This window comes from Heterocephalus glaber, unplaced genomic scaffold, assembly GCF_053883595.1.
Source record: "Heterocephalus glaber isolate CG9 unplaced genomic scaffold, H.glaber_assembly_v1.0 deba00001472, whole genome shotgun sequence".
NCBI lineage: Eukaryota > Metazoa > Chordata > Mammalia > Rodentia > Bathyergidae > Heterocephalus > Heterocephalus glaber.
The window spans coordinates 73,806,420-73,829,777 of NW_028258315.1; the positions used below are offsets into that span (position 1 = coordinate 73,806,420).

The window sequence follows — 23,358 nt, forward strand, 5'->3', positions numbered from 1 at the left end:
TTCTGAAAACGCAAAACTTTGATAAAATACGAAGTCTATTAATGTAAAAAAATTAAACTATAAAATAAAAATAGGGAAAATAAACTTATAAAATGTTAGAAAAATTCCCATATTCTTGATACTTTGAGAAAATAATAGAAGAATGGGGTCTGGGCTAGGTATTATTTGTTTAAAAACTAAAAAAAAATCTATTATGCAACCTCACATTCTGGATGAGTGAAGCAAAACCATTTCTAAAAATTTTTCCATCTAGATATATAGAGAAATCCAAGGTATTATATATAAAACAAAAATAAGAAGACTCTTAATAGTGAAAATATACTAACTAGGGACACTGAAGCCTGATGAATGAATGACATAGCCATGAGTTCCTTGGGATTTCTTGTACCCTTGAATTGAATGTTAAAAAAAAAAAAAATACCAGCTGCCCCAGTATAGTCTGGTCCTGTAAGCTAAGGAAGTAGGTGTGGGAAGCTTAGCAAGACAGAAAACTTACATAATAACTTTTCTATACCAGACCATCACATCTACCCTCACTAGCAAAGACCAGTAATGAGCCTGTACCCAGCACGAATGAAACACCTTCTCCCCTGCTGAGGTAGTGGTACAAAATAGTGAAAACAACAATTTTTACCAACTATCTGTAAAAACAAGGTCCTTTCCCATGGTGTCAATTCATGTCACCTGGAAGCAGTAATAAGGTATCACTATTCCTTCAAGCCACAATTGTGAATGTGAAACCTGACTCTCACTCCTGCCAAATCATAAGTAAGCCCTCCTACCCTCCCATAAAATCAGCAGAGGCTGAATGGAAAAGTTAATTTCCAACCTACCTGGCAGTAATAGGGATGACCCTCCCCTACAAATCCATTTAGTGTAGTACTAAAGGCTTTATACTTTATAGAATTACCTATGTTTCAAAATAAATGGAAAATCGAAAAAATAAATAGAAATTACCCAAGAAAAAATGGACATTTTATAACTGAAAATATGATATAGAAAGCTCAATAGACAGTTTCAACAGCAATGAATATGACAGAGCAATTTAAAGAATAACAGAACAATAGGAATGACCCAATTTGAGTAACAGAAAAGAAACTTTAAAAATATCTTTTCTGACTTCTTCCCTTCTCAAATAACAGAAATTCATTTCATACAATAAGGAGAATGACAATGATGAAAATATATGATTTTCATGTCACAATAAACCTGATATTTAGTAATAATATAGTACATATACATTACATATATATGTATTACATATATATTACATATATATGAATGTTACAAGAAAGAGTCATACTAGAATCTAATAGAAATTTATTAGGGTCAAAATCAATAACATCTCTAAGAAAAAAAAAATTCTTTCCAGAGAGGCATGATCTTAAAAGAGATCAAAATATTGTACCTGAGATTACAAGCTAGGATGAATAAATAAAGAAAACAATGTAGGTAATGTAAAAATGTAAATTGAAAAAAATTTAAATAGATGATTATTGATACGATTTGAAAGAAAAGTGAAAATTTTTTTTAAATTTTCTGTAAAGAATGCTAAATAGGAAGAAATATAAGAGCAACTGGTAATGCCCTCAGAAAAATATAGTATCAAAAGGAAAAAAGAGTTAAATTTTAAAGGAATTGGAAAGACGAAAATAATTCAAGACAAAAACCTAAAAATAGACAAAGAATATATATCATAAGTAACATATTCTGAAATAAGAAACTCAGAGACATATAAGAGAAAAAATATAATAGCTTATAATTTAAGAAAGCATCTAAAAATAAGACTTGCCATAGTGCACACTGTATATTTGAGAAAACTGATGTTTGTGAAACAGATTATATTAATAAATCTAAAAAATAAATCTATTTGGGCCAGGGATGTAATTCAGTGGTGCCATGCTGAGCTCACAATCGCAAGGTCCTGAGTTTGATCCCCAGTACCAATAAATAAATAAATAAATAAGTACATAAATACATAAATAAATATATATATGTGTGTATATATATATTTTAGGCATCTAGGTAACAATTTTAGAACATACATTCTTTTCAAATGTATATGAAATCTTTACAAGATATACCCTCATAGGCCTTAAAGACTCAGTGGAATTTACTAATATAGATTTTAAAAACTCAATAAGGTACATTTAAATTTCCCAATATTTGATAATTTCAAAACATACTCATATACACCATTTCAAAGAAGAAATCACAAAGGAAATTAATAGCTTTCAAATTGAATTAAAGAATATATCAATGTGTGACATGAATCAAATGCAGTGCTTAAAGATTTATAGATTTACTTGTCAACATTAAAAGGAATAACAAATTTGTATTCAGTTACATAAGTTTCCAATTTAAGCAATTAAAAAAAGAATAAATCAAACCTCAGAAAGTAGGAAGAAAATAATGATGAGATCAGAAATCAATAAGTAAGAAAGTAAACAAAACAGAAACAGTGGAAACTTTCAAGAGATTTAAAAAAAAATCATACACCTAACAAGACTCCCTAAAACTCAAGAATTTAGCCTAAAACAACAAAAACTTTACCTTGGCCAATTCTGTAATTTTCCCAAAACCAAGCTTCCAAGAGGGAGTTGTGAATAGACAATCTTAAATCCACTTTTATAAAGTTGAGACACTTCAGGAAAGTCTTCTTCAGAAATAGAGCATTTATTATATCTTGAATCAGTGTTCATAAAGCAGTACCAAGGCTCATTGTGATCAACTCTGGCTGCATTCTCACTTGACAACAATCTCCATTTCAAACAACTTTCATTCTCACATTGAACCCATATTTTGTTTGCATACATATTGTTTTCCACTGTGCAATCCATTCTGTTGTAGAGATCTTCAACTGTCTTACCAAATTTTTTTTCTACATATGCACTTAACCTGGAAAGTAAGAAAAAGGAAAATAAAAGATAAGGATTCAAGGGAAAAAGAAATAAAATTCAAACCAATTACATCTTCCTCCAGAAAAATGGCTATCATGAAGAAATAAAATAATAACAAATGTTGGCAAGGTTATGGGGAAAATGGAATCTATCTACATTGTTGGTGGGAATGTTAACTAGTACAACCACTATGAAAATCAGTATGAAGATTCCTCAGAAAACTGAAACAAGAAATTCCGTTAAACCCAGCTATTGCCATTCTAGCTATCTTTCCTAGAGCATAAGATATCATATTGCAGAGGTACAGTACATGCATACCCATGTTTAAAGCAGCACAATTTACCACAGCTAAATCTTGGAAGCAGCCTATATGTCCATCCAGAAATGAATGGATGAAGAAAATGTGGTATTTGTATACAGTGGGGTAATACTCTCTCATAAAAAAATGGATAAACTTGAGTCATTTTTAAGAAAATGGATACATCTTGAGATCATAACATTAAGTGAAACAAATCAGAGGTCTGAGTTTAAATATTACCTGGTTTCTTATATGAGAAACTCAAAATATACATAAAGTGTAAAAAATAGATAATAGAAAATAAAGACAGATTATTTCAGAAATAAGGAGGATGAGATGGAAGGAAGAGAGAAAGGAAAGGAGATAAAAGAAGAAATGAGATATGTTATGTATAGGGATGTGATCATTGTGTAGTAAAAACTTGTACAAGTAACAAATTCAAATTGAAAAATAATTGAAATCAAAATCAAAGAACTCTCTGATATCTTCTTTGCCTATCTTCTGTGTCCTTGCAAAGTCTATACATGTTGATCATATTTCCAATCACCCAGAAACAAAGAAACAAAACTAGAAACATCAACTGATCTGAATAGAAAGTGTTACAAATTTAAAAATAAGAGAAATACGATGGAGCAGAAGGGTAGAGATTAGCTAAATTTCTATTAACCTGCTACACAGCACACATCTAGTAAGTGTCAAATATTCTGTCAACGTCAAGTCTTCTTGAATGCTGATTATACACTATGTATTATTTGTGTTTTATGCATGTAGCTCATATATCTTCCAACATAATTTTTATGTCCATCTTTACAAGGAAAAATGAAGCTAAGAAAAGTAAAGTATATTTTTACATTCCAGAGATATGATGAGGTAAAGCTGAGATTTAAATTCAGATGTAGTTTTAAATTTTGTGATCTTCCTCATCAGACTCTACTGCTCCTTGAGTATACACAAAGTATGACTTGATTATCCTTTTACTAAGTATCAGGAAAGTCAAGTACAGTAAAATATTTCACCATATGAAAGTTTAATACTAATTTTTAAATTAAATCTTTTGTTTATATAGCTTCATTTTTATTATTCCTTCAAATTTTTCTCAGTTTTAATGAAAATTTTTCTGAGAGCTTTTTTAATGAAAATTTTCCACATATAAAAAGCTAGAATTGCATGATTAAACCCCCAAAATACAGTATCAAAAATAATATTTATATATATACTAATAATCATTACCACTAAAATATAAGTAGTTAATTACTGGTAACTCATTTTGCAGTATAATGCCTATTTCTTTAAAAAATATTTGGTTATACCATAATCATATATTAGTAAAACACTACTATTTGTTAGTACCATTTAATGAAGACTTAAGTTAATTAGTTAACCATATTTTACTTGGACAACTGCACATTGCTTTAGAAATTTGCCAAAAGTCATAGTTCACAATTTTTGACCTAATAATCCCACTCATCTGACTGTATCCAAAGAAAATAAACTTTAAAAAATCAATTTTGCTCAAAAAGATAAAAAATATTTTCTACAGCACTATTTAGCCTATTGAAACAGTGGGAAAAATTTTAAAAGAAAGTCAATGAAAATACATGTAAAATTTTGATAATGGTATTTTTATTTGATTCATTCTTTAATGAATGAGGAAATTTATAAGGAGCAATGTAGACTGCAAATGAAGTGAATAAACATGGGTCACCAGACAATGGAGCACAAGTAGTTAAGTGATATAATCAGGAGCCATTTTCAAAAGGAGTTTATTAAGACCAAGCTACTCCAGGAATCAAAAGTTACAGAACAACTACACTTCAAGTTTTCTTGGGTCACCTTACCACAGCGACTGGGTAGGAAATGACCATAAACAACAGTGATGGATAGGGGAGTAAGCTAGTCATGGACTCCCTGAGAAGTTTTCACATTGGCAAGCTCAGCACAGAAAGGACACAGGGACCCTACCTACTGTGGAGAGAAGCCAAGCTAGTTGGGTGTAATTTTCTGAGGGAACTGGGTCTGAAAGTGTTGGCATTAAATCTAGCAGACAGGTTGGCCCCACTCACAGACTAGTTCCAGCACAGAACATAGTGGTCAGTTTGCTTTCCTGATCTGCCAACATATTCAGGGATACACCTTGTGTTGGACACTTGCCACATCTGGTAGTGTACAGAGAGGAGCCTCTGCAGTAAGAACACCTCACAAGCCCACAGACTATTTAACTAGTCATAGATAGCACTGACTTGGGGCAAACAGAAGGCACAAGCACTAAGAGTTGCTGGAGTGAATACAGCCCAAAGTCAGACACAACAACATTGATTCACCCTGCCTAGCAGAAAAAGTGAGGCAAGACTCAGCATACACAGCAAAAAGTTGGCATGGAAACAAAACAGGCCCTAATTTTTATTCATTAGCCCTCCACCATACCTGGTGGATCCCAAAACTAAAGACCTGAAAAGGAACCACTACCCCCCCTCCAAAGAAGAAATTTTTGGCTTCATTTTGGTGGGGGTGTTGTTTCTTTTTCTGTTTATTATTTTTTTCTGTTACTTTTACCTAATTCTATTAACACTTATTCTTTAGTTGGATTTTTCTCACTTTTCTCACCTTCTCACCTTCATTTTTATTCTTTTTCAAATTTTACTTCTTCCATTTTTCTCATTCCCATCTCCTCCATTTTAGTATTGATATTAGTATACTTTATAAATTTTTAGCTATTTAGTTGACTCTATAATAGCATTGTGCAATTCTTCTCTATTATTAATACTGTCATAGTTGTTCATTTTAGTTGATACTGTGTGTCAATATTTAGTTCACCTTTGTGTCTACATTATTATTATTGCAAATCTCTATTGCAAAGGGAGTTATAGTTGTACATTGTTGTTTCTCATGGTATATTAATATCTGCTTTCTCTTGAGATCAAAGAAGAAACAACCAAATTCAAATTAACAAGTTTAAAGTTTTAAAGGATTTTATTAATAGAATGCTCAACAAGCTGAAAGAAGAAACAAACAATAAACTAACTGAGTTAAACAAAACAATACAAGATATGAATAAGCCTGGCATGGTGGCAAATAGCTTGGTATGGTGGCACATGCCTGTAATCTCAGAACTTGGGAGACTGAACCAGGAGGATTGCTGCAAGTTCGAGGCCACACCTGGGCTACATAGTGAGTTCAAATTACATAGCAAGACCCTACCAAAGAAAAAAGATATAACTATTTTGGTAAAGAATTAGGAATTATAAAAAAAAGAAAGCAGAAATACAAGATATGAAAAATTCAAAAGTAGCCCAGGTAGCAGATTTGACCAGTGTTAAGGACAGAATATTAGAAATTGAAAAAAGTGGATATAGTAAATCATGAATTCAATAACCTAAAAATCAACAAGACATCATGCAGGCTGTATCCAACAGCTATTAGATGAGTCAAAAAATCTTAGAATTATAGAAATAAAGAAAAAATTAGAAGACAACAAAAAAGTATAAAAAAATCCATTCTCTGAAATCATAGCAGTTTTCCAAATCTAGGAAAAAATGTCAACATTCAAGTACAAGAGGAATATAGAACTTTACAAAACCAAAACTAGAAAAGAACCTCTCCATAAAACATCATAATCAAATTTTCAGAAATTCAACAAAAATAGAAAATACTAAAAATTGTTAGAGAAAAACAGAAAGTAACCTATAAAGGCGAATCTATTAGAAAAAAAAGCCAATTTATCATCACAAAATTTAAAGTCCAGGAGAGCTTGGAGAAAAGTTTTTCAAGCCTTAAAGGAAAGAAGTGTCAATCCAGACTTACACATCCTGCAAAATTAGTCTTCAAAATTGATGGAGAAGTAAAGAATTTCCATGACAAACCCAAAAGAAATATATAACTAGTAAACCTGCACTGCAAAAAATACTTAAGGGAATCCAAGACAGAGACAGGCAAGTTACCAACATCAAAAAGGCCAAAGGCAAGTATATATCTAACTGTGAGAGTAGTAAAATAAAAGAAAATATAAAGGAATAAGCCTTAGATAGATAATGCAACAACAGGATTCAGTAAACACCAATTATAACTCTCAATGTCAATGTCTTTACAATCAAAAGATATAGATTTCATATTAGATCAAAAAACAAAATCCAACAATATGTTGCCAATATAAGACACATGTCATTCAAAAGGAAGCACACAGACTGAAAATGAAAGTATAAAAAATAATATTCCATGCAACTGGAGCTTAATGCAAGAAGGGGAAGCTATCTTCTTAGGCATATTAAATTAGGCTTATCTTCTTAGGCATATTAAATTCCAGCCAGTATTGATCAGAAAAGACAGGTGATCACTACATACTAAAAATGGGAACAATTCAACAAGAAGAGATAATTTAAATATATATGCACTGAATGTTGGGGTTCCCAACTTTGTTGAACAAAAACTACCACACATATAAAAGATAGACACTAAAACAAATGTAGCAGAAAACATCAATACTCCACTGTAACAAACAGATCAATGACTTACGTGTCTTGCAAAACTGTCCTTCAAAATTAATGAGAAACAAGGTACTTCCATGAAAAAGAGCACTTCAAGAAATTCATGAGCACCAAACCAACATTACAAAAAGTTCTCAAAGATACCCTAGAAACAGACAATGAAGCCAATATTGCCAATAGGTCAAAAAGAATAAATACAACATGAGCAGCTAAGCAGAGGAAAAGATATGTGTGTGTATATATATATATATATATATATATATATATATATATATATATGGAAATCTGCAACATGAAAATGATGCAATGACAGGAATCAGTCAATATCTCCCAATAATAATTCTCAACCTTAATGGTCTCAGTGCCCCAAATTACAAAAAACCCAACAATATGTAGTATATAAGAAAGACTTTTAATTCATACAAAATTCACAGATTAAAAATCAAAGGATGGAAAACAGTATTGCATGCAACAGGAACACAGGAAAAAAAGCACAAGTAGCTCTCCTAATTTCAGTCAAAGTGGATTTCAAGCCAAGACTAATTAGAAGAGCCAAAGAAAGTCACAAATATTAGTTAAGGGAACAATTCAATAGGAAGAGATAACAATTATAAACATATATGCACCAGAAACTGGCACATTCAACGTCATAAAACAAACACTAATGGAAATGAAAAATCAGATAAACACCAATACAATTGTAATGGGGACCTCAGTATCCCACTGTCACAAATGGGCAGATCAGCCAGACCAAAAAAAAAAAAAAATCAACAAAGAAATATCAGAGTTGAACCAAACCTTCAAACAAGTGGACTTAATAGATATCTACAGTGTTCCATGCAGCAACAGAATACACATTCTTCTCAGTAGCACATGGCACTTTCTCCAAAATAGACCATATACTGATCCACAAAGCATGCTCAAGTAAATGCGAACTAATCAAAATTATCCCAGGCATATTATAATGCAATCAATGGCAAAGAAAGCACAGAAATTACGCAAACACATGGAAATTAAATAATATCCTTTTGAATAATCAAGGGGTCACAGATGACGTTAAAGAAGAAATTAGAGAGTTCCTACAATCAAATGATAATGGAGAACAACATACCAGAACTTATAGGACAAAATGAAAGCAATCCTAGACAGAAGTTTACAGAGTAAATTTCTACATCAGCAAGACTGAGTGAGCTCAGATAAATAACCTAATGATTCATCTCAAGGTCCTAGAAGACCGATCCAAAGACAAAGCTAGCTTGAGGAAGGAAATTATAAATATCATAGCAGAAATTAATGAAAATGAGACAAAAAGCAATACAAAGAATTGATGAATAAGATAGGTTCCTTAAATGAATAAATGAAACAGACAAAACCTAGCAAATCTTACCAGAGGAAAGAAGAGACCCAAATCCATGCAATTAGAAATGAAAAAGGTAAAATCACAAGAGATTTTGCTGAAATCTAGAGGATCGTAACTACTTTAAGAATCTGTACTCTATTAAAATGGAAAATTCAGAAGAAATGGATAAATTCCTAGATACATATAAAGTACCAATGCTGAACCAAGAAGATATAAAATCCAGAATAATCCAATATCAGTCAATGAAATTGAAGAATTAATTTAAAAAACTATCATCTTTAATCTATTTAAAGTGTGTTGTGTTACCTGAATCTGTATTTGCATATTCTGTTTTTGATCAACTGTGAAGTTGTCAGTCATTATCACTCTCAATACTGGCATTTTTATTCTATTCTGTATGTTGGATTTTCAATTTTTATGTTTTCATTTCTTTTAAAATGACTTTTATATATTTCAAAATTTTGCTCTGTGGCACATTCATGGTAATTTCCTCAACTCCTCTCCCCTTGTTATGTTTAATTTTTTGCTGAGTTTTAAGATCAGACTTTTACATATAGCTAGATAAGAGAGTAGATACATGCATATGTAATTCTATTTTTATACTTTCAAATCTATACGGGTTTGTTCATAATATCCTGTTTTTCTTTATGTGTATGAGGAAATGGGTACATGCATGTGTATATGCATGCATATGTATGTGACTAATACTGCTGTTAGTTGAGTTTGCTGAACCTCTCTCCTGGTAGATTAGTTCCTTTTAATTTATTAGCCAGGATTTATCTGTGGCAATATTTGTGGCTTGAGGTGAATATGAGGTTTTACATTTAATTCTGCACCTGCCCTAGCAGCATTACTGTCATGGGCTCACTATTTTATTTTTTACATGAACAACTTCCTATTGCAAACAGGCAATGTGAATTGAAATCCCAAATTCCCTAAGGATAATGAATTCTTAAAGTCCATATCAAGACAGACAAGTTTCTTTGTATTTTTTTAAAGTTTTTTAAAAAGGTTATAGTCCCTTCTCTAATTGTGTTTAACTCTTTAAGAGACTGAGTTATAAAGCAGATTATTTAAGTTCCAATTTTTTAACTTACTAGGGCTGAAATCTCCATCTTCTATAAGTAGTCATCAAAATACAAACCCTTAACTTATGAAGTCTATCAACTGTACCCCTCAACTCCTTTTGCCCTCCTCTCAAAGGAGAGAAGCAGCAGCAACTTGGATACTAATTCCTCTAGTTTCCTATTTCTTCTTTTTTCTGGATCTTCCTGATTTTGCCTTTCTTTGTGACTCACCTATACAAGGAAGGACATTTGTTATATTTTATTACTATTGATAACATTGAGGGCAGCATGGGAGTAGAGTTAAGGTGGCATTTGCTTTGTCTTTAACTTGAAAAAATAAATATTTGGTCATTTTTAAAAAATAAATGTAGTTTCTATCAATCAAAGTCTTTGATATGGTTTAGCAAATATCATTCAACATTTATCATTGTGTGTATTTAGTGTGCATGCTTCTAGGAAGGACAACGAGAAGAAGTGCTTGATCTAGCTTCTAAATTTAATAGACAATTCCAAACAGCTCTCTAAAACAGATTATTCAGTTTGAATGTCCACCAACAGTGTGTTAGGGTACCACTTTCTCCATTCACATACCAATAACGGATGTTAACAATGATCCATTTTAAAAATCTAACTAACAAAAAGTTATTTATTATACTTTTAATTTACATTTCCCGACTATTAGCAAATTTTTGACTACATGTGTTTTCTTGGAAACTGATCCTATCTTAATATTCATAATTGACTGTTTTCTTTACACTGATTTCATGGTGATTCTTGATATGCTTTGAATAATAGCACTTCATTATATACATTAGAAACATTTTCATTTGGTTTCTCACATTTTTAACTTTAAATTTTTATTTTATCGAAATTTAAAATTTCTGTGAGTTGTGTTTTGCGTCTTATTGAATAAAAGCTCATTTACTCCAAGGTTTTAAATAAAATTTCCTATATATTTCTCCAATATATTTATTGTTTCATTTTTTACACTTAGAAATTTAATCCATTAGGAATGTATTTTTTGTGAATGATGATATGAAAGACTATTTTCATTTAAATAGTTAACCAATTTTCTCAATAACATATACTTCAATGTTCATTTCTTCTGTCTTTAACCTAAAATGGTGTTTTATTTTATGTTAATTCATACACACACACATAAACATAGCTCTAGGCTTTGTATTATCTTCCTTTATTTTGTCTTTCCTTGTGCCAATAAAAATTGTCTTATATCTGATGGAAAAATTTCCCCTTCATTGTTCTTCCTTCTTCAGTGGTACCATCTCTTTGAAAAAAAAAAGGTTTTTTTTTTAATTTCCTCAAGGGCTGAAGTATTCTTTTTTTGGGTTCTGAACATTTCTAATTAGTTTTTGAAAACCTCTTAAAATTTTCAGGCAGAGGTTTATAGCACCTGCAAATACTAGCAATGTTATGACTTTCACATATTAAAAATGTACTTTGTTTTCTTTACTTTTACATTTGCTCCAAGAAAAGTTGCAATAATAGTAGTGATACCAGGTTTCCTTATCATGTTATGAATTTGGAATCAGTGAAGCATAAATATGGTGATGAAAAATAGAAGAAATTATTTTTGTCAAGACTTTCTTCGAGCTATAGGTTCCAGGATACCATCATCCATCCTTCCCAAGCCCTCACAGTGAGCAAAGAAATAGGAGCTGTGAACAAAGAAATAGGAAAATATGATATTGGCCACTGGATCTCCAATTCAAAAATCAAATACAAAAAGATGGGTTTCAAGGAAGTACCCTTCAGTTATTCACTTACCTTTACCAAAGTGCAATGTATTAGAGCTATACTTAAACAGTTTTATGGATTATATTACTTAGATTAAATCATGCCTTACAAAATAGTTTCTTTATAAAATTCCTAAAATGAAACAGCAAGGCAAAACTAGATAATGTTCATAATCAAATAATTACAATGTGAGAGATATAAAAAGTAAACAGTAAGTTGATTTGTGCCACTCGACTGCCTGGGATTTTGTTCATCTTACAATCAAGAGAAAGCACTCTAACTTTGGGGCACTACGTCAATGAAAAGCTTATGAAAATCCACTACTATAGTCTATTATAAAATGCTAAGGGGATTAAAAGATTACTTTTAAACGTTAGATAAAGTTTTAAGATTTTCTTAGGAGCTTCAGTCTCATAGTGGGTAATATAGAAAAGATAAATTAACACAAAGAAAATGTCATTATTACTTAAATAATGATGCTCATTTTCAATTGCAAAACTTAAAGCTTTTGGTACTTTAGATTTGATACATTTTATCCAGGCTAATAGAATTTATAATACTGATTAGAAAATGCTTATTTTTTTCAAAATAGTCTCATTGTCTCCATTACATTTTCACTGACATTGCTGGCTTTAAAATTTACACCAAAATCAAAAGATGCAAATAACAAGAAGGAAAAGAATGTGGTCACAGAAATCCTAGAATCTTTGAAGGAATCCCTATAAAATAAAACAAAAAATCAGACTTTATATATATATTGGCAAAGCCCCATTTCTGAATATTGCTGGACTGAGGACCCACCCTTCAACACACAAGCCTTTGCAAGTCATTCTAAACCCAAATTATAACAATCATTTTTTGCTAGAAAACTTAAACCCTCTATATTTCTGGTCCATTATCTGGAGATAATAAGAGTACTATATACATATTAAACTTATAGTATACTGCACATTTAGCTAATCCACAAATATCTTTAAATAAGTGAATTTACTTTAGATATTAATTCAAACATACATTGTGTTTCTACTAAAAGTTACACATTGCTTTAAGTACTATGCCTAAAATATTAATATAATTGAAAAATATAGCATCTCTGGGACCTGGAATTGAGACACTTAGAAAACAACAACTTGATAAAGAAAAAAAGGAGGCAATTTCTAGGAATCAGGAGGAAAGTGACAGAAAAACTAGAAACTACAGAGAAGCTAGAAAAACTAAACACAAAGCAGAGAAAAGAATGAAGGATGGAATACTAACCCTGGCTCTCAGCGAGGCAGATCTGTCTCCACTAACAAGTTTTGACATCTACAGGAAGATATGCAAGGACTATATGCAGTCAATATAACGTAGGGCCAAGAGTGAGTAGCTGCCCTCTGATTACTGCCTCCACCCCCTGCCTGTGCCCCTGGGTACCTATGCTTGTTCTGAATACACAGAACTTCTGGATCAGGGAGGAAAGAAGCAAAGGCAGGAAGAAACATCTTGCCAATTCACCTATTTGCACATCAAGTCTGTCCATACTGGAGTCCTGTAAGGTATATAAATCACCTATTTCTAAAAGGATAGCATGATATATTATCAATACAGGTTGAGAATTGCTAATCTGAAAATTTGAAATCTGAAAAGCTCCAAAATCCAAAACACATATTAGTTTTTTTAAAGTGCTGGGGATCGAACCCAGGGCACGTGTGTGAGACAAATACTCTTCCACTGAGCTACCGCACCAGCCCTCAAATCTAAAATTTTTGAGAATCAGTGAGACATTACATGTGGCAAATCCATACCTACACTTTTTGGGGATTTTTTGGTATCAGGGATCGAACTTGGAACCTTGTGCTTGCCAGGCAGGTGCTGGAACCACTGAGCTAAATCCCCAGCCCATACCTACACTTTTGTGAATGGTGGCAGTCAAACATAGGTGCACTAAAAATACTGTTTGGTGCATATGTATAAGGTACATATAAAACATAAATTACTTTTGTGTCTAGACTTGGGTCCCATCCTAAGGCATCTCATTATGTTCATGTAACTTTCCAAAATCTAAAAAAAAAAAAAAAAAAAAAAAAAAAAAAAAAAAAAAAAAATCCAAAAGCTGAAATGGTTCCAATTGCAAGCATTCTGGATAAGCGACATTCCACTTTTAGAGCTGTCCTGGTAGAAGAAACCAGGTTTTGGGGGTTGAGGGGTGATTTACTTTTAACTTCATACCTTTGAAATGATTTTTATATTTTGTAAGGGCATATTTTTATCCCTTTTTTAAAATCACAGACTCAGATTTTGGTTTCTAAAGATGATTCTTCAGTAAAAGTAACCAGGGCTTCTTAGAAAAATGGCTAACTCCAGCAGTAGGTAAGAAACACACAAAGTAGGGCCAGGGATTTAGCTCAGTGGTTCCAGCGCCTGCCTCACAAGCGCAAAGTCCCAAGTTTGATCCCCAGTACCCCCCCCCCAAAAAAACAAGAAACATACAAAGTGAACCTGGGGCACCTTGTGTCAGCAGGACCCAGGACCCAACCCTTCAGGACTCAGAGACCAACCTATAGAGTTATAAAGTTAATAATGACATTATTGACTGCACACAAAGAATGAAGAAGGTCTGTGAATCTATACTGATATAAATAAATGTGTGAGAAGACATAAATATTCCTTATAGAATTCCAAATAATATATACAGATACTTGATCATCCAGGAGGTAAATTTAATTCTGCTCTCTTTGGGTTTGGGTTGCATGTAACAAAGCACTATCAAAGAATAGAGAACAGAAATTTAAAATAGTAGCTTTGGTGTAGGGAAACCTGGAGACACCATCTCAGCCAAGTGAGGAAGATAGGTGTCATCAGTGATATCATATGAATGACATGACTCCCATGTGATGTGTAGAGTCCCCTCCCCTTTATAGGATCTTCACTACAAAAGCTACAATCCAGCCTAATTATAAGAACACGTCACATAAAAACAGCATGGTACTAGCAAAGAAACAGACCCAAGGATCAGTGGAGCAGATTAGAAGATGCAGAAACAACTCCAGACAAACTCAGCCACTTCATCTTTGACAAAGAGCCAAACACCCTCACTGAAGGAAAGATAGCTTCTTCAATAAATGGTGCTGGAAAAATTGGGTTTCAACTTGCCAAAGATTAAAACTAAACCTATATCTCTCACCATGCATTAAACTAAAATTGATATGGATCAAAGATCTAAATATTAAAACAGAAACACTAAGCTGGCTGGAAGAGAGGTTAGGCAGAACTCTTGAAGATATTGGTGTAGGAAAGATTTTATAAACAAAACTTCAGTTGCCTGTAACTAGCACAAACAATCAACAAGTGGGATATCTCCTTATTAAAAAGCTTCTGCACAGCAAGAGAAACCACCAACAGTGTGAAGAGACAACCCACAATGTAGGAAAAAATTTTCACCAGCTGTCCCTCAGACAAAGGTCTATTATCTCGAATCTATAAAGAACTTAAAAAAAAATCAGACCTCCCATATTTAAAGACCCAATCAAAAAACGGGCATCTAAAATGAATACATATTTCTCAGACAAAGAAGTAGAAATGGCAAATAAATGTGAAAAAATGTTTAACATCACTGGTCATTCAAGAGATGCAAATGAAAACAATGCTGAGATTCTACCTCACTCCAGAAAGAATGGCTGTTACCAAGAAATCAACCAATAACAAATGCTGGTGGGATTGCAGGGAAAAAGGAACCCTTCTCCACTGGTGGTAAAAGTGTAGACTGGTGCAACCACTATGGAAATCATTATGGAGATATCTCAAAGAACTAGGATTGGAGGTCCCATTTGACCCAGCTATTCCCCTGCTGGGTTATCTTCCCCCGAAGAATTAAAAGAATCATACCTCAGTGATATATGTGCACCCACGTTCATAGGGGCACAGTTTGTAATAGCTAAAACTTGGAAGAAGCCCAATTGCCCATCAACTGGAGACTGGATAAAGAAAATGTGGGTTTTTTAATAAAATGGAGTACTACTAAGCCATAAAGAAAGAGAAACTAGAGACAATTTCAGCCAAATGGATGCACATTGAGGTGATACTCTTAAGTGAAATAAATAGGACACACATGTGTAAATACCAAATAGTTTCTCTCGTTCGAGAAACTGAAAGTTTAAATAAGGATCAAAATGTATAACAGATAATGTGAAATGGGAAGAAAAGGTCCAAAGTATAAGGGGAAGTGAGAGAGGTCTGGGAAAGGAATAAATGAGAAAATGAAAAAATGGAAGCAAAGCCTTTGTAAATAGGGAAGGGTGGAGGGGGTGAAGGAAGTAGCAGGGGAATGGGAAAAAAATAATAACCAAGATATATCATGAAAAGGTACAAATTCCCAATGATGAATGTCATCATATTGTATATCTAAAATGTACCAATAAAATGAAAAAAAGAAAATGATCACAGACCCAAGTTGGAAGACCTTTTATGGTATGCTTAGCCAGGGTTACTCTCCCAAAAAGACCAGGCCTTAAAAAGTTTAGGGATGATAAATTGTCACAGATTAAAGAAGGAGGACCCAGGAAAAAGAAATGCAAAATGATATCTTGGGTTAGTACTTAAAGCAGGAACAAAAAGCATTTGTAAGAAAACTGATGAAACCAAATAAAGACTGTGAGTTAATAGAAAAATCACTGTTCTTGAGTTCACAATAACATAAAGCCGAAGTTCAATAAAATATCTGATAAATGTAATATAGTGTGATAATTGTTATGATAGATGTACACATATTTAGGGGAACATAGATAAGAAACTAATTCTTCATGAAAAGGGATGAACCTATAAAAGATGCATGGAGCTTGTCACATTTGAGTTGAGCCTGAGAAGATACATAGGCATACGTTGTGAAGAGGTAAAGGAATAATGAACATGTAGGAAGAGGAAACTGCATGAGCAAAGGCATGAAAATACAAAGCATGTATAAGAATATTTAATGGTCAGAGAGCTAGAAATTTTTTTAGGGGAAGCACAAGTGGCAGCAGAGGCTGGAAAAAAAAACATTTAGCACAAGGATTGTTGAAAATCTTATCTACCATGCCCAGTTTGTAGACATACTGGAGGCACAGAGGAGCATTGCACAACATCACAAAAATCAGATGACTTACTTTACAGTTTCCAAGGCACCAATTTTTATATTTTACCATTGTAGAAATCACAATGTTTTCCAGTTAACAGCATCTTAAATGGGAGATATAGTTATCAATGTCTGTATGTAAATGAGATTAGTGAGTTAAAACACAAGTTAATAAGTGTTGAGGCATGGTTGTTTCTTCATGGTATGATTGGACAACATTAGGAAAAGCATTTGAGAAAGCATAGTGATATCTGAATTGATTTGAAAGTCATTTTTCCTTTGTCATAGATGATAGATTCTGGCTTCCTTTCAGACGCTTGATCAGTTTCTTTGCCAGTTGGATATTTGACCATACCTTTTGTGTTCTATGCTAAATATATTTTCTCATTTTGTAAATATGGATAGGATAAGAATTTTTCAAACTTTTAATTTCTGCTTCCCTTTGGTTAATAATGTAATCTTTAAATCATTTCTTATTGCTTATTATTATAAGTCCTCAAGAGGACCTAAACCACAGTTTGCTTAAGTATTTCCTTAGCCAAATATTCAGGTTTATTGCTCAGAAATTCTACTGTCCACCAATACTAAAACTTGAACATAATTCAGATAAGTTACTTACCACTGTATAATAAGGATAGTTATGACTTATATCTAGATGTCCCCTAAAGCCTCATACACTCATAGGTGTGGCCTTTAGGAGGTGGTTGGATCATATGTGTGTGATACTGGATTAAGGGTGTGATAACTGGGTTAGTCTCCTAACTGTATTCTTGGAGTAGATGAATGGGTTTATTGAAGAAAGAAGACCCACTCCAGGTGTGAGTGGCACCATCCAATGGACTTGTAGCCTGGATGGAACAAAAAGAGAATGAAAGAAGGAAGGCTGCTGCTTTGTTGCATCTTGCTTCCTGCCTGACATTCCATGGATTGTTTCTCCTCTGCCCAACTCCTCTGCCATGGTGCCCCTGCCTTGGGGCCAGCTGAGTATGAACTAAAACCCCTACATACTGTGAGCCAAAATAAACCTTTCCTCTTTTAACTTGAGACTGTTGGGTATTTGGTTCCAGCAAGAGAAAGTACTTGCCAATAGTTTTTCATTGCCCAACATGTTCCTTATTCCCATCTGAGACTTTATCATAACGGCCTTTACTATGCATATTTAAACTAACTTTCTTCTCTGAATTAGGAATTCTCTAAGAACATTGAGGATTTCTCTATAGCTCTTTTTTTTAATTGCTTGGTCTTCATCAGAGTCATCTTTAACAGTTTGTTCACAGCAATGTAGATTTTTCTTAGTATGACTTTCAAAATTGTTCTGTTACCCACTTGTAAAGCTGTTTACACATTTGACACATCTGAGACAACATAACCACCACTTTCTGGTGCCAATTTTTCATCTCAGTCAATTTGGGCTACTGTATACAAATAACATATCTGAGTGGCTAATAAACTACAGTAATTTATGTCTTACAGTTCTGGTGGCTGAGATGACCAAGATCCAGGAATCAGCAGATTCAGGATCTGGTTAAGAGCCTCTTTCCTGGTTCATAAACAGTTGTCTTTTTGCTGGGTCCTCATGTAGTGGAAGGAGTGAGGGGTTTTTAAACCTCTTTTGGAAGGGTATTAATCTAATTCATAAGCATTTTGCATTCATCATCTTATTATCTCCCAAAGGTCCTATTGCCACTTAGCTGGGGTGAAAATTTCAATATATGAATTTTGGAGGACACAAATATTCAGACCAAAGCAATATTACATGAAAAAAGGAATATCAAAGACTGAATTAAACAGTGATTTAGGAAAGTTATCCTATGTGAAGATTTTAAAAATTGCTTAATCTATTTCATTTATATTTTATGTATGCTAAAGTGAGATAAGAACATAAGTCAAAATGAGTCCAAATGAACTTTTTAAATAACTATAAAATAAAAATTCTAGAAATAAAGAAAGAATATAATCACTCAGTCTAACAGTTTTCCTTGTTAGTGGTAGATGAAATAATGGCACAAATTATTATTATTTTGATGGTATTTAATATGCACTGAATGTTTGTAGACTATAATTCATGTGTTGAAACTAATTCCCAGTGTATTTGGAGATGGGGCCTGTGAGAGCTAAATAGGTCATTAGGGATATATCCCTAGTAACGGGATTAGTAACCTTACAGAAAAAGAGCTAAGGAGAATATGCTTCTCCTCTCTGCCCTTCATTATGTGAGAATACAAAGAGATGGTGGCCATTTGAAAAATCAGGAAACAGACTCTCACCAAATATGGGAGCCAATGTCTCTTCAGTCTCAGATTTCCCAATTTCCAAAACTGCAGTAAATAATGTTTGCTATTTAATTCAACAAATCTATGGTAATCTGGTATAGCAGCCCAAATTGATTAAGAGAGTGTCATACATTCAATTTGTATTTTGGAAATACAGTTCTTGATAGTGTTGTAAGATTGTTAAAATGCAGAGAAATTAGGTGCAGGACAAGCAGTATCAAAGCTACTATAAAATCTATATAAATAATAGTGAGAATGTCACTAGGATAATTGAAATAATGTAAAAATAAGATGGATATAAGAAGTTCTCAGAAAAGATAAAGGCAAAGAATTGATAATCTGCTATATGTATGTGAGCTTTGGATAGTGGTAATATGCTCAATCAGCTGCAATTTCTCCCTACCTGATATTCCTGTCCTCCTCTCTCCCCTTTTACTTCTGGTATTTTCATCATTCTGCTTCATATTGCAGGAATATGTATTGCCTACCTCACACCACTAGACTGCAGCTCTTTCAGAACAGAGGCAGTATTTTTTTTATCTCCAGCAATGAATGGGGTGATAACAGAAACACTGTTCTCTGTGCATTGATCCTCAAATGTCTAACTAGTGTTTTATATGCAAGACTCCATTGACTTTGTGCAATTTTCCTATATTTCTCTGGAGATCTATAACTGACTAAATATTGCAACAGATAGTATGGCATTAGAGAGCATTTTTTTATTTGTAACAATACACTACAAGGCATTACTACTTAAACTAAATTTATTAAAGAGACCATCAAGACCTGTAGATTGTACTAAAGTCAAAAATAATACAGTATTATTATAGATATTTATACATTTCAAGTGAAATTTATGAGCTAAATTAAGAAAAGTCCATATGGATTTTACATTAATCCTCTAAAGATTTCTGAAAGTTTTTTGTTTGTTTTTCTGGTACCAGGGATCGAAATCAGGACCTTGTACTTGCAAGGTAGGCATGGTGGCACCAAGCTAAATCCCTGGGCCTCTAAAGATTTCTGTATTCAATGAATGCATTTAAAAGTGATATAACACTTTGAAATAATTTTTAAAAATGATCAATACTTGAGTTGAAATACTAGACTCACTGTTGAAAGGAACAGACATTTAAGATGGAATATAGCTAATATGAAGTCCTGTGACACATCCATTTTTATTACATTGTACATATATTTTGTGACTAATGTATCTCAGATGGTAAAATTATTATACACCCATACAGTACTGAAAAATATCAGAGTGTAATAAGACAGTATGAATAAATATCCAGAAAAGAAATGAAGATAAATGGCTACTTATAATAGAAATTGTTTTATAGTTTGCACGTGAATGAGAAAAATTATTGTTCTTTCAAACAAATATGTCATTATTCTTTTGCTTTGCTCTACCACACTTCTTTTATAGGAAGTATAACCATTTTTTGCTACAGGCCATCACAGATTATGTAACTCTTCTGGGTGTGAGAAAACCAATAGTATTTGTATCATTGTCTTCAGAGTTAAGGTATTTCTGCAGTATGATTTCAATTTTCATCAGCTTCATTTTCTAGAAAATATTTCACACATGACTAATGGTTATAAGATTGTAATTCTGAGCACATGTATCCAGTCAAAACTTCATTTCAAAAATAAAATGTTCACATGCCATTTTAAAATAAGAGAATTACAAGATCACTTATTTGTGACCTGTCAACCTCCAAAGAAAACTGAAAGTGATTGATAATTTTTGTGTTACAGATTAAAATTTCACAATACTTTAGAGACAGCTTAAAAAGACCAGGACTTGGAGACAAGGTGTAATTTCTAAGCTTGATTATGCAAGTTTTTCAGCTGTGTAATCTACAGAAAGTATCAGTGCTCTTATCTGTAATGTAAGGTAAACATGACTAGGTGATCTCCAAAAGTTGTTCTGTTCTAATGTTTCACGATTTATATATTTTAGCTTTCCCGATTTCCTCTAAAGTCTTCTATTCTCCTTGTTGGATTATCAAAACTTCAATCATGTTCTTTTTTTTCGTCCTTTTTACTTTTTTCAGTTCAGCTTTACTGAGGTAAAATTAAGATAAACATTGGACATATCAAGGTGTGATGTTATGTGTTGATAGATGTTTAGGTTTTCACCTCTTAGCAATCATGAGTACTGCTGCAATGCACATAGGAGTGTTAATACATCTTTCAGATCTGAAACCATGCAATATATACGCTTGTGTGTCTAAATTACTTCACTTAAAATTATGGTCTCAAGATGCATCCATTTTCCTACAAGTGTATCTTGACTTAGTGCAACTGTCTTACATGTTTTATATGTTCTTTGGCCTATTAGTCTGGTTTTCAAACTATATATATCATGATTAAGTTTATAAGGTCTTACAAGGTAAATAAATAAATCTGATGCTAGTAAAACAAAAGGAGGGTGGAAGGAAGAAGAAATAAAGGAATTGCAGTGTGCTCTGTACATATGCCAATAATTACAGTGAATGTAATTATTATGTAGTGTTAACATATACTAATACAAGTAAAACATGGAGTCATATTGTTTATAATATATGTAAAAATGATTGTTAGATCATACGAAAGTACCATTTTATATTTTCTAAGGAACTGCACACTGTTTTTAATAGTAGCTGTGCCTTCAGCAGCAAAAATGAAGAAGGATGCCAATTTCTCCACATTCTCGCAAACATGTCATTTTAATTTTTGATACTGGCCACCCTAACAAGGTGTGAAGTGATAACTCATTATCACTTCCCTGTTAAGTAGTGAGGTTGAAAATCCTTTCATATATTTCTTCTTTGTATTTATGTCTTTAGAAAAATGTCTATTAAAGTCCTTTATTTTTAATTAGGTGATTTGGTTTTAGGAATTGAGTTTATAAATTCTTCATATATTTTGTATACGAAACCCTGATCAGATGTATGGTATGCAGATATTTTTCCCACAGTACAGATTGCCTTTTGATTCTACTGGATTACTTTTACCATTTTTTTCATTCATTCTTTTATATATTTATTAGCCCCTATAAAAAGTAGTGGGCTTCATTCTGGTATATTAATTCTGTGCATACAGATAGCATATATGGGTCATTCCTCCAGTTATGCTTGTCTCCCTTTCTTTCCCTATCCCCTTCCTCTTCTTTAATTGTCTCCCTTTTTCTTTTAGATATCTTTCTTTTGTTTCGAATTTTTTCCCTAGATTCTGTATATGAGAGGAAAAATGCAACATTTCACATTCTGAATATGACTTATTTCACACAACATAATGATCTCCTGTTCCATCAATTTTCCTGCAAATGGCATGATTTCACTTTTTATTGCTGAAGAATAGCATATATATTAAAGTATAAATATAGATAGGTAGATGATAGATGGATAATATATAGATAGAGAGAGAAATCATGAGATTAATACAAGTTACCTTTGGGTTCTGCAAATGTAATCAGTGCTCAAAGTGTTGGCTATTAGCTTCCAGATATTTGTTAGTATGGTGAACTGCTGTTTGGGTAACTAACCTTGGTCATTGAGACTGCTGCACATGCATTTTCAGTTTCTTCTCCAGGGGCCAACACTATAGTGGGTTTTCTGTGATATATGAATTACTCTAGGGGTTCCCATACTAAGATAACACCACCTGTTGAAAAGAAATGCTATTTTTCTTTTCCTGAACTGTGCATGTATTTTTTGGTTCTGTTTCTCTCTCTCTCTCTCTCTCTCTCTCTCTCTCCAGATTTTAAAAATCCATTCATCACTTTATAGACACCTAGGCTTTTCCATAGCTTAGCTCTTGTGACTTGTGCTGCCTACAGGTTTTTGAGGTGCCCTCCCTGCACCTGAAGCCCTTCTATCCATTCCTCCCAGACTGTGGTTACTATCCAAGCCAATGTGTGTCCTTGCTCCCTTTGGTAGATGGGGAATATGGTCATCCCTCTGCTCTCTGCTGGATGTAGGCCCCAGGGCAGTGTTTGGAGTCAAGTATTGGACTTAATATCCACAATCATAGGGTCCAGCTGCTTCCTTTTCTCATGGGGCATTGTCCTTATCCAAAATTGGATCAGTTGCCTCTATTTGGATTCCTTGCCTCTGTTCCCCTGTGGCATATGGCAGCCAAATGTAGAGTT

General features: G+C 33.0%; 1 protein-coding gene across 5 annotated transcripts in view; it reads right to left on the bottom strand.

Moving 5' to 3' along the window:
• Positions 1-23,358, bottom strand: part of Zcwpw2 (zinc finger CW-type and PWWP domain containing 2) — a 185,621-nt gene that overhangs the window by 114,048 nt on the left and 48,215 nt on the right. For all 5 annotated transcript variants that reach the window (XM_087181433.1, XM_087181435.1, XM_087181436.1 and 2 more), the window contains exon 2: positions 2,554-2,898. In XM_087181433.1, coding sequence (XP_087037559.1) covers positions 2,554-2,840 — 287 coding nt within the window. In that variant the 5' untranslated portion in view covers positions 2,841-2,898. The remainder of the gene's footprint in view (positions 1-2,553; positions 2,899-23,358) is intronic.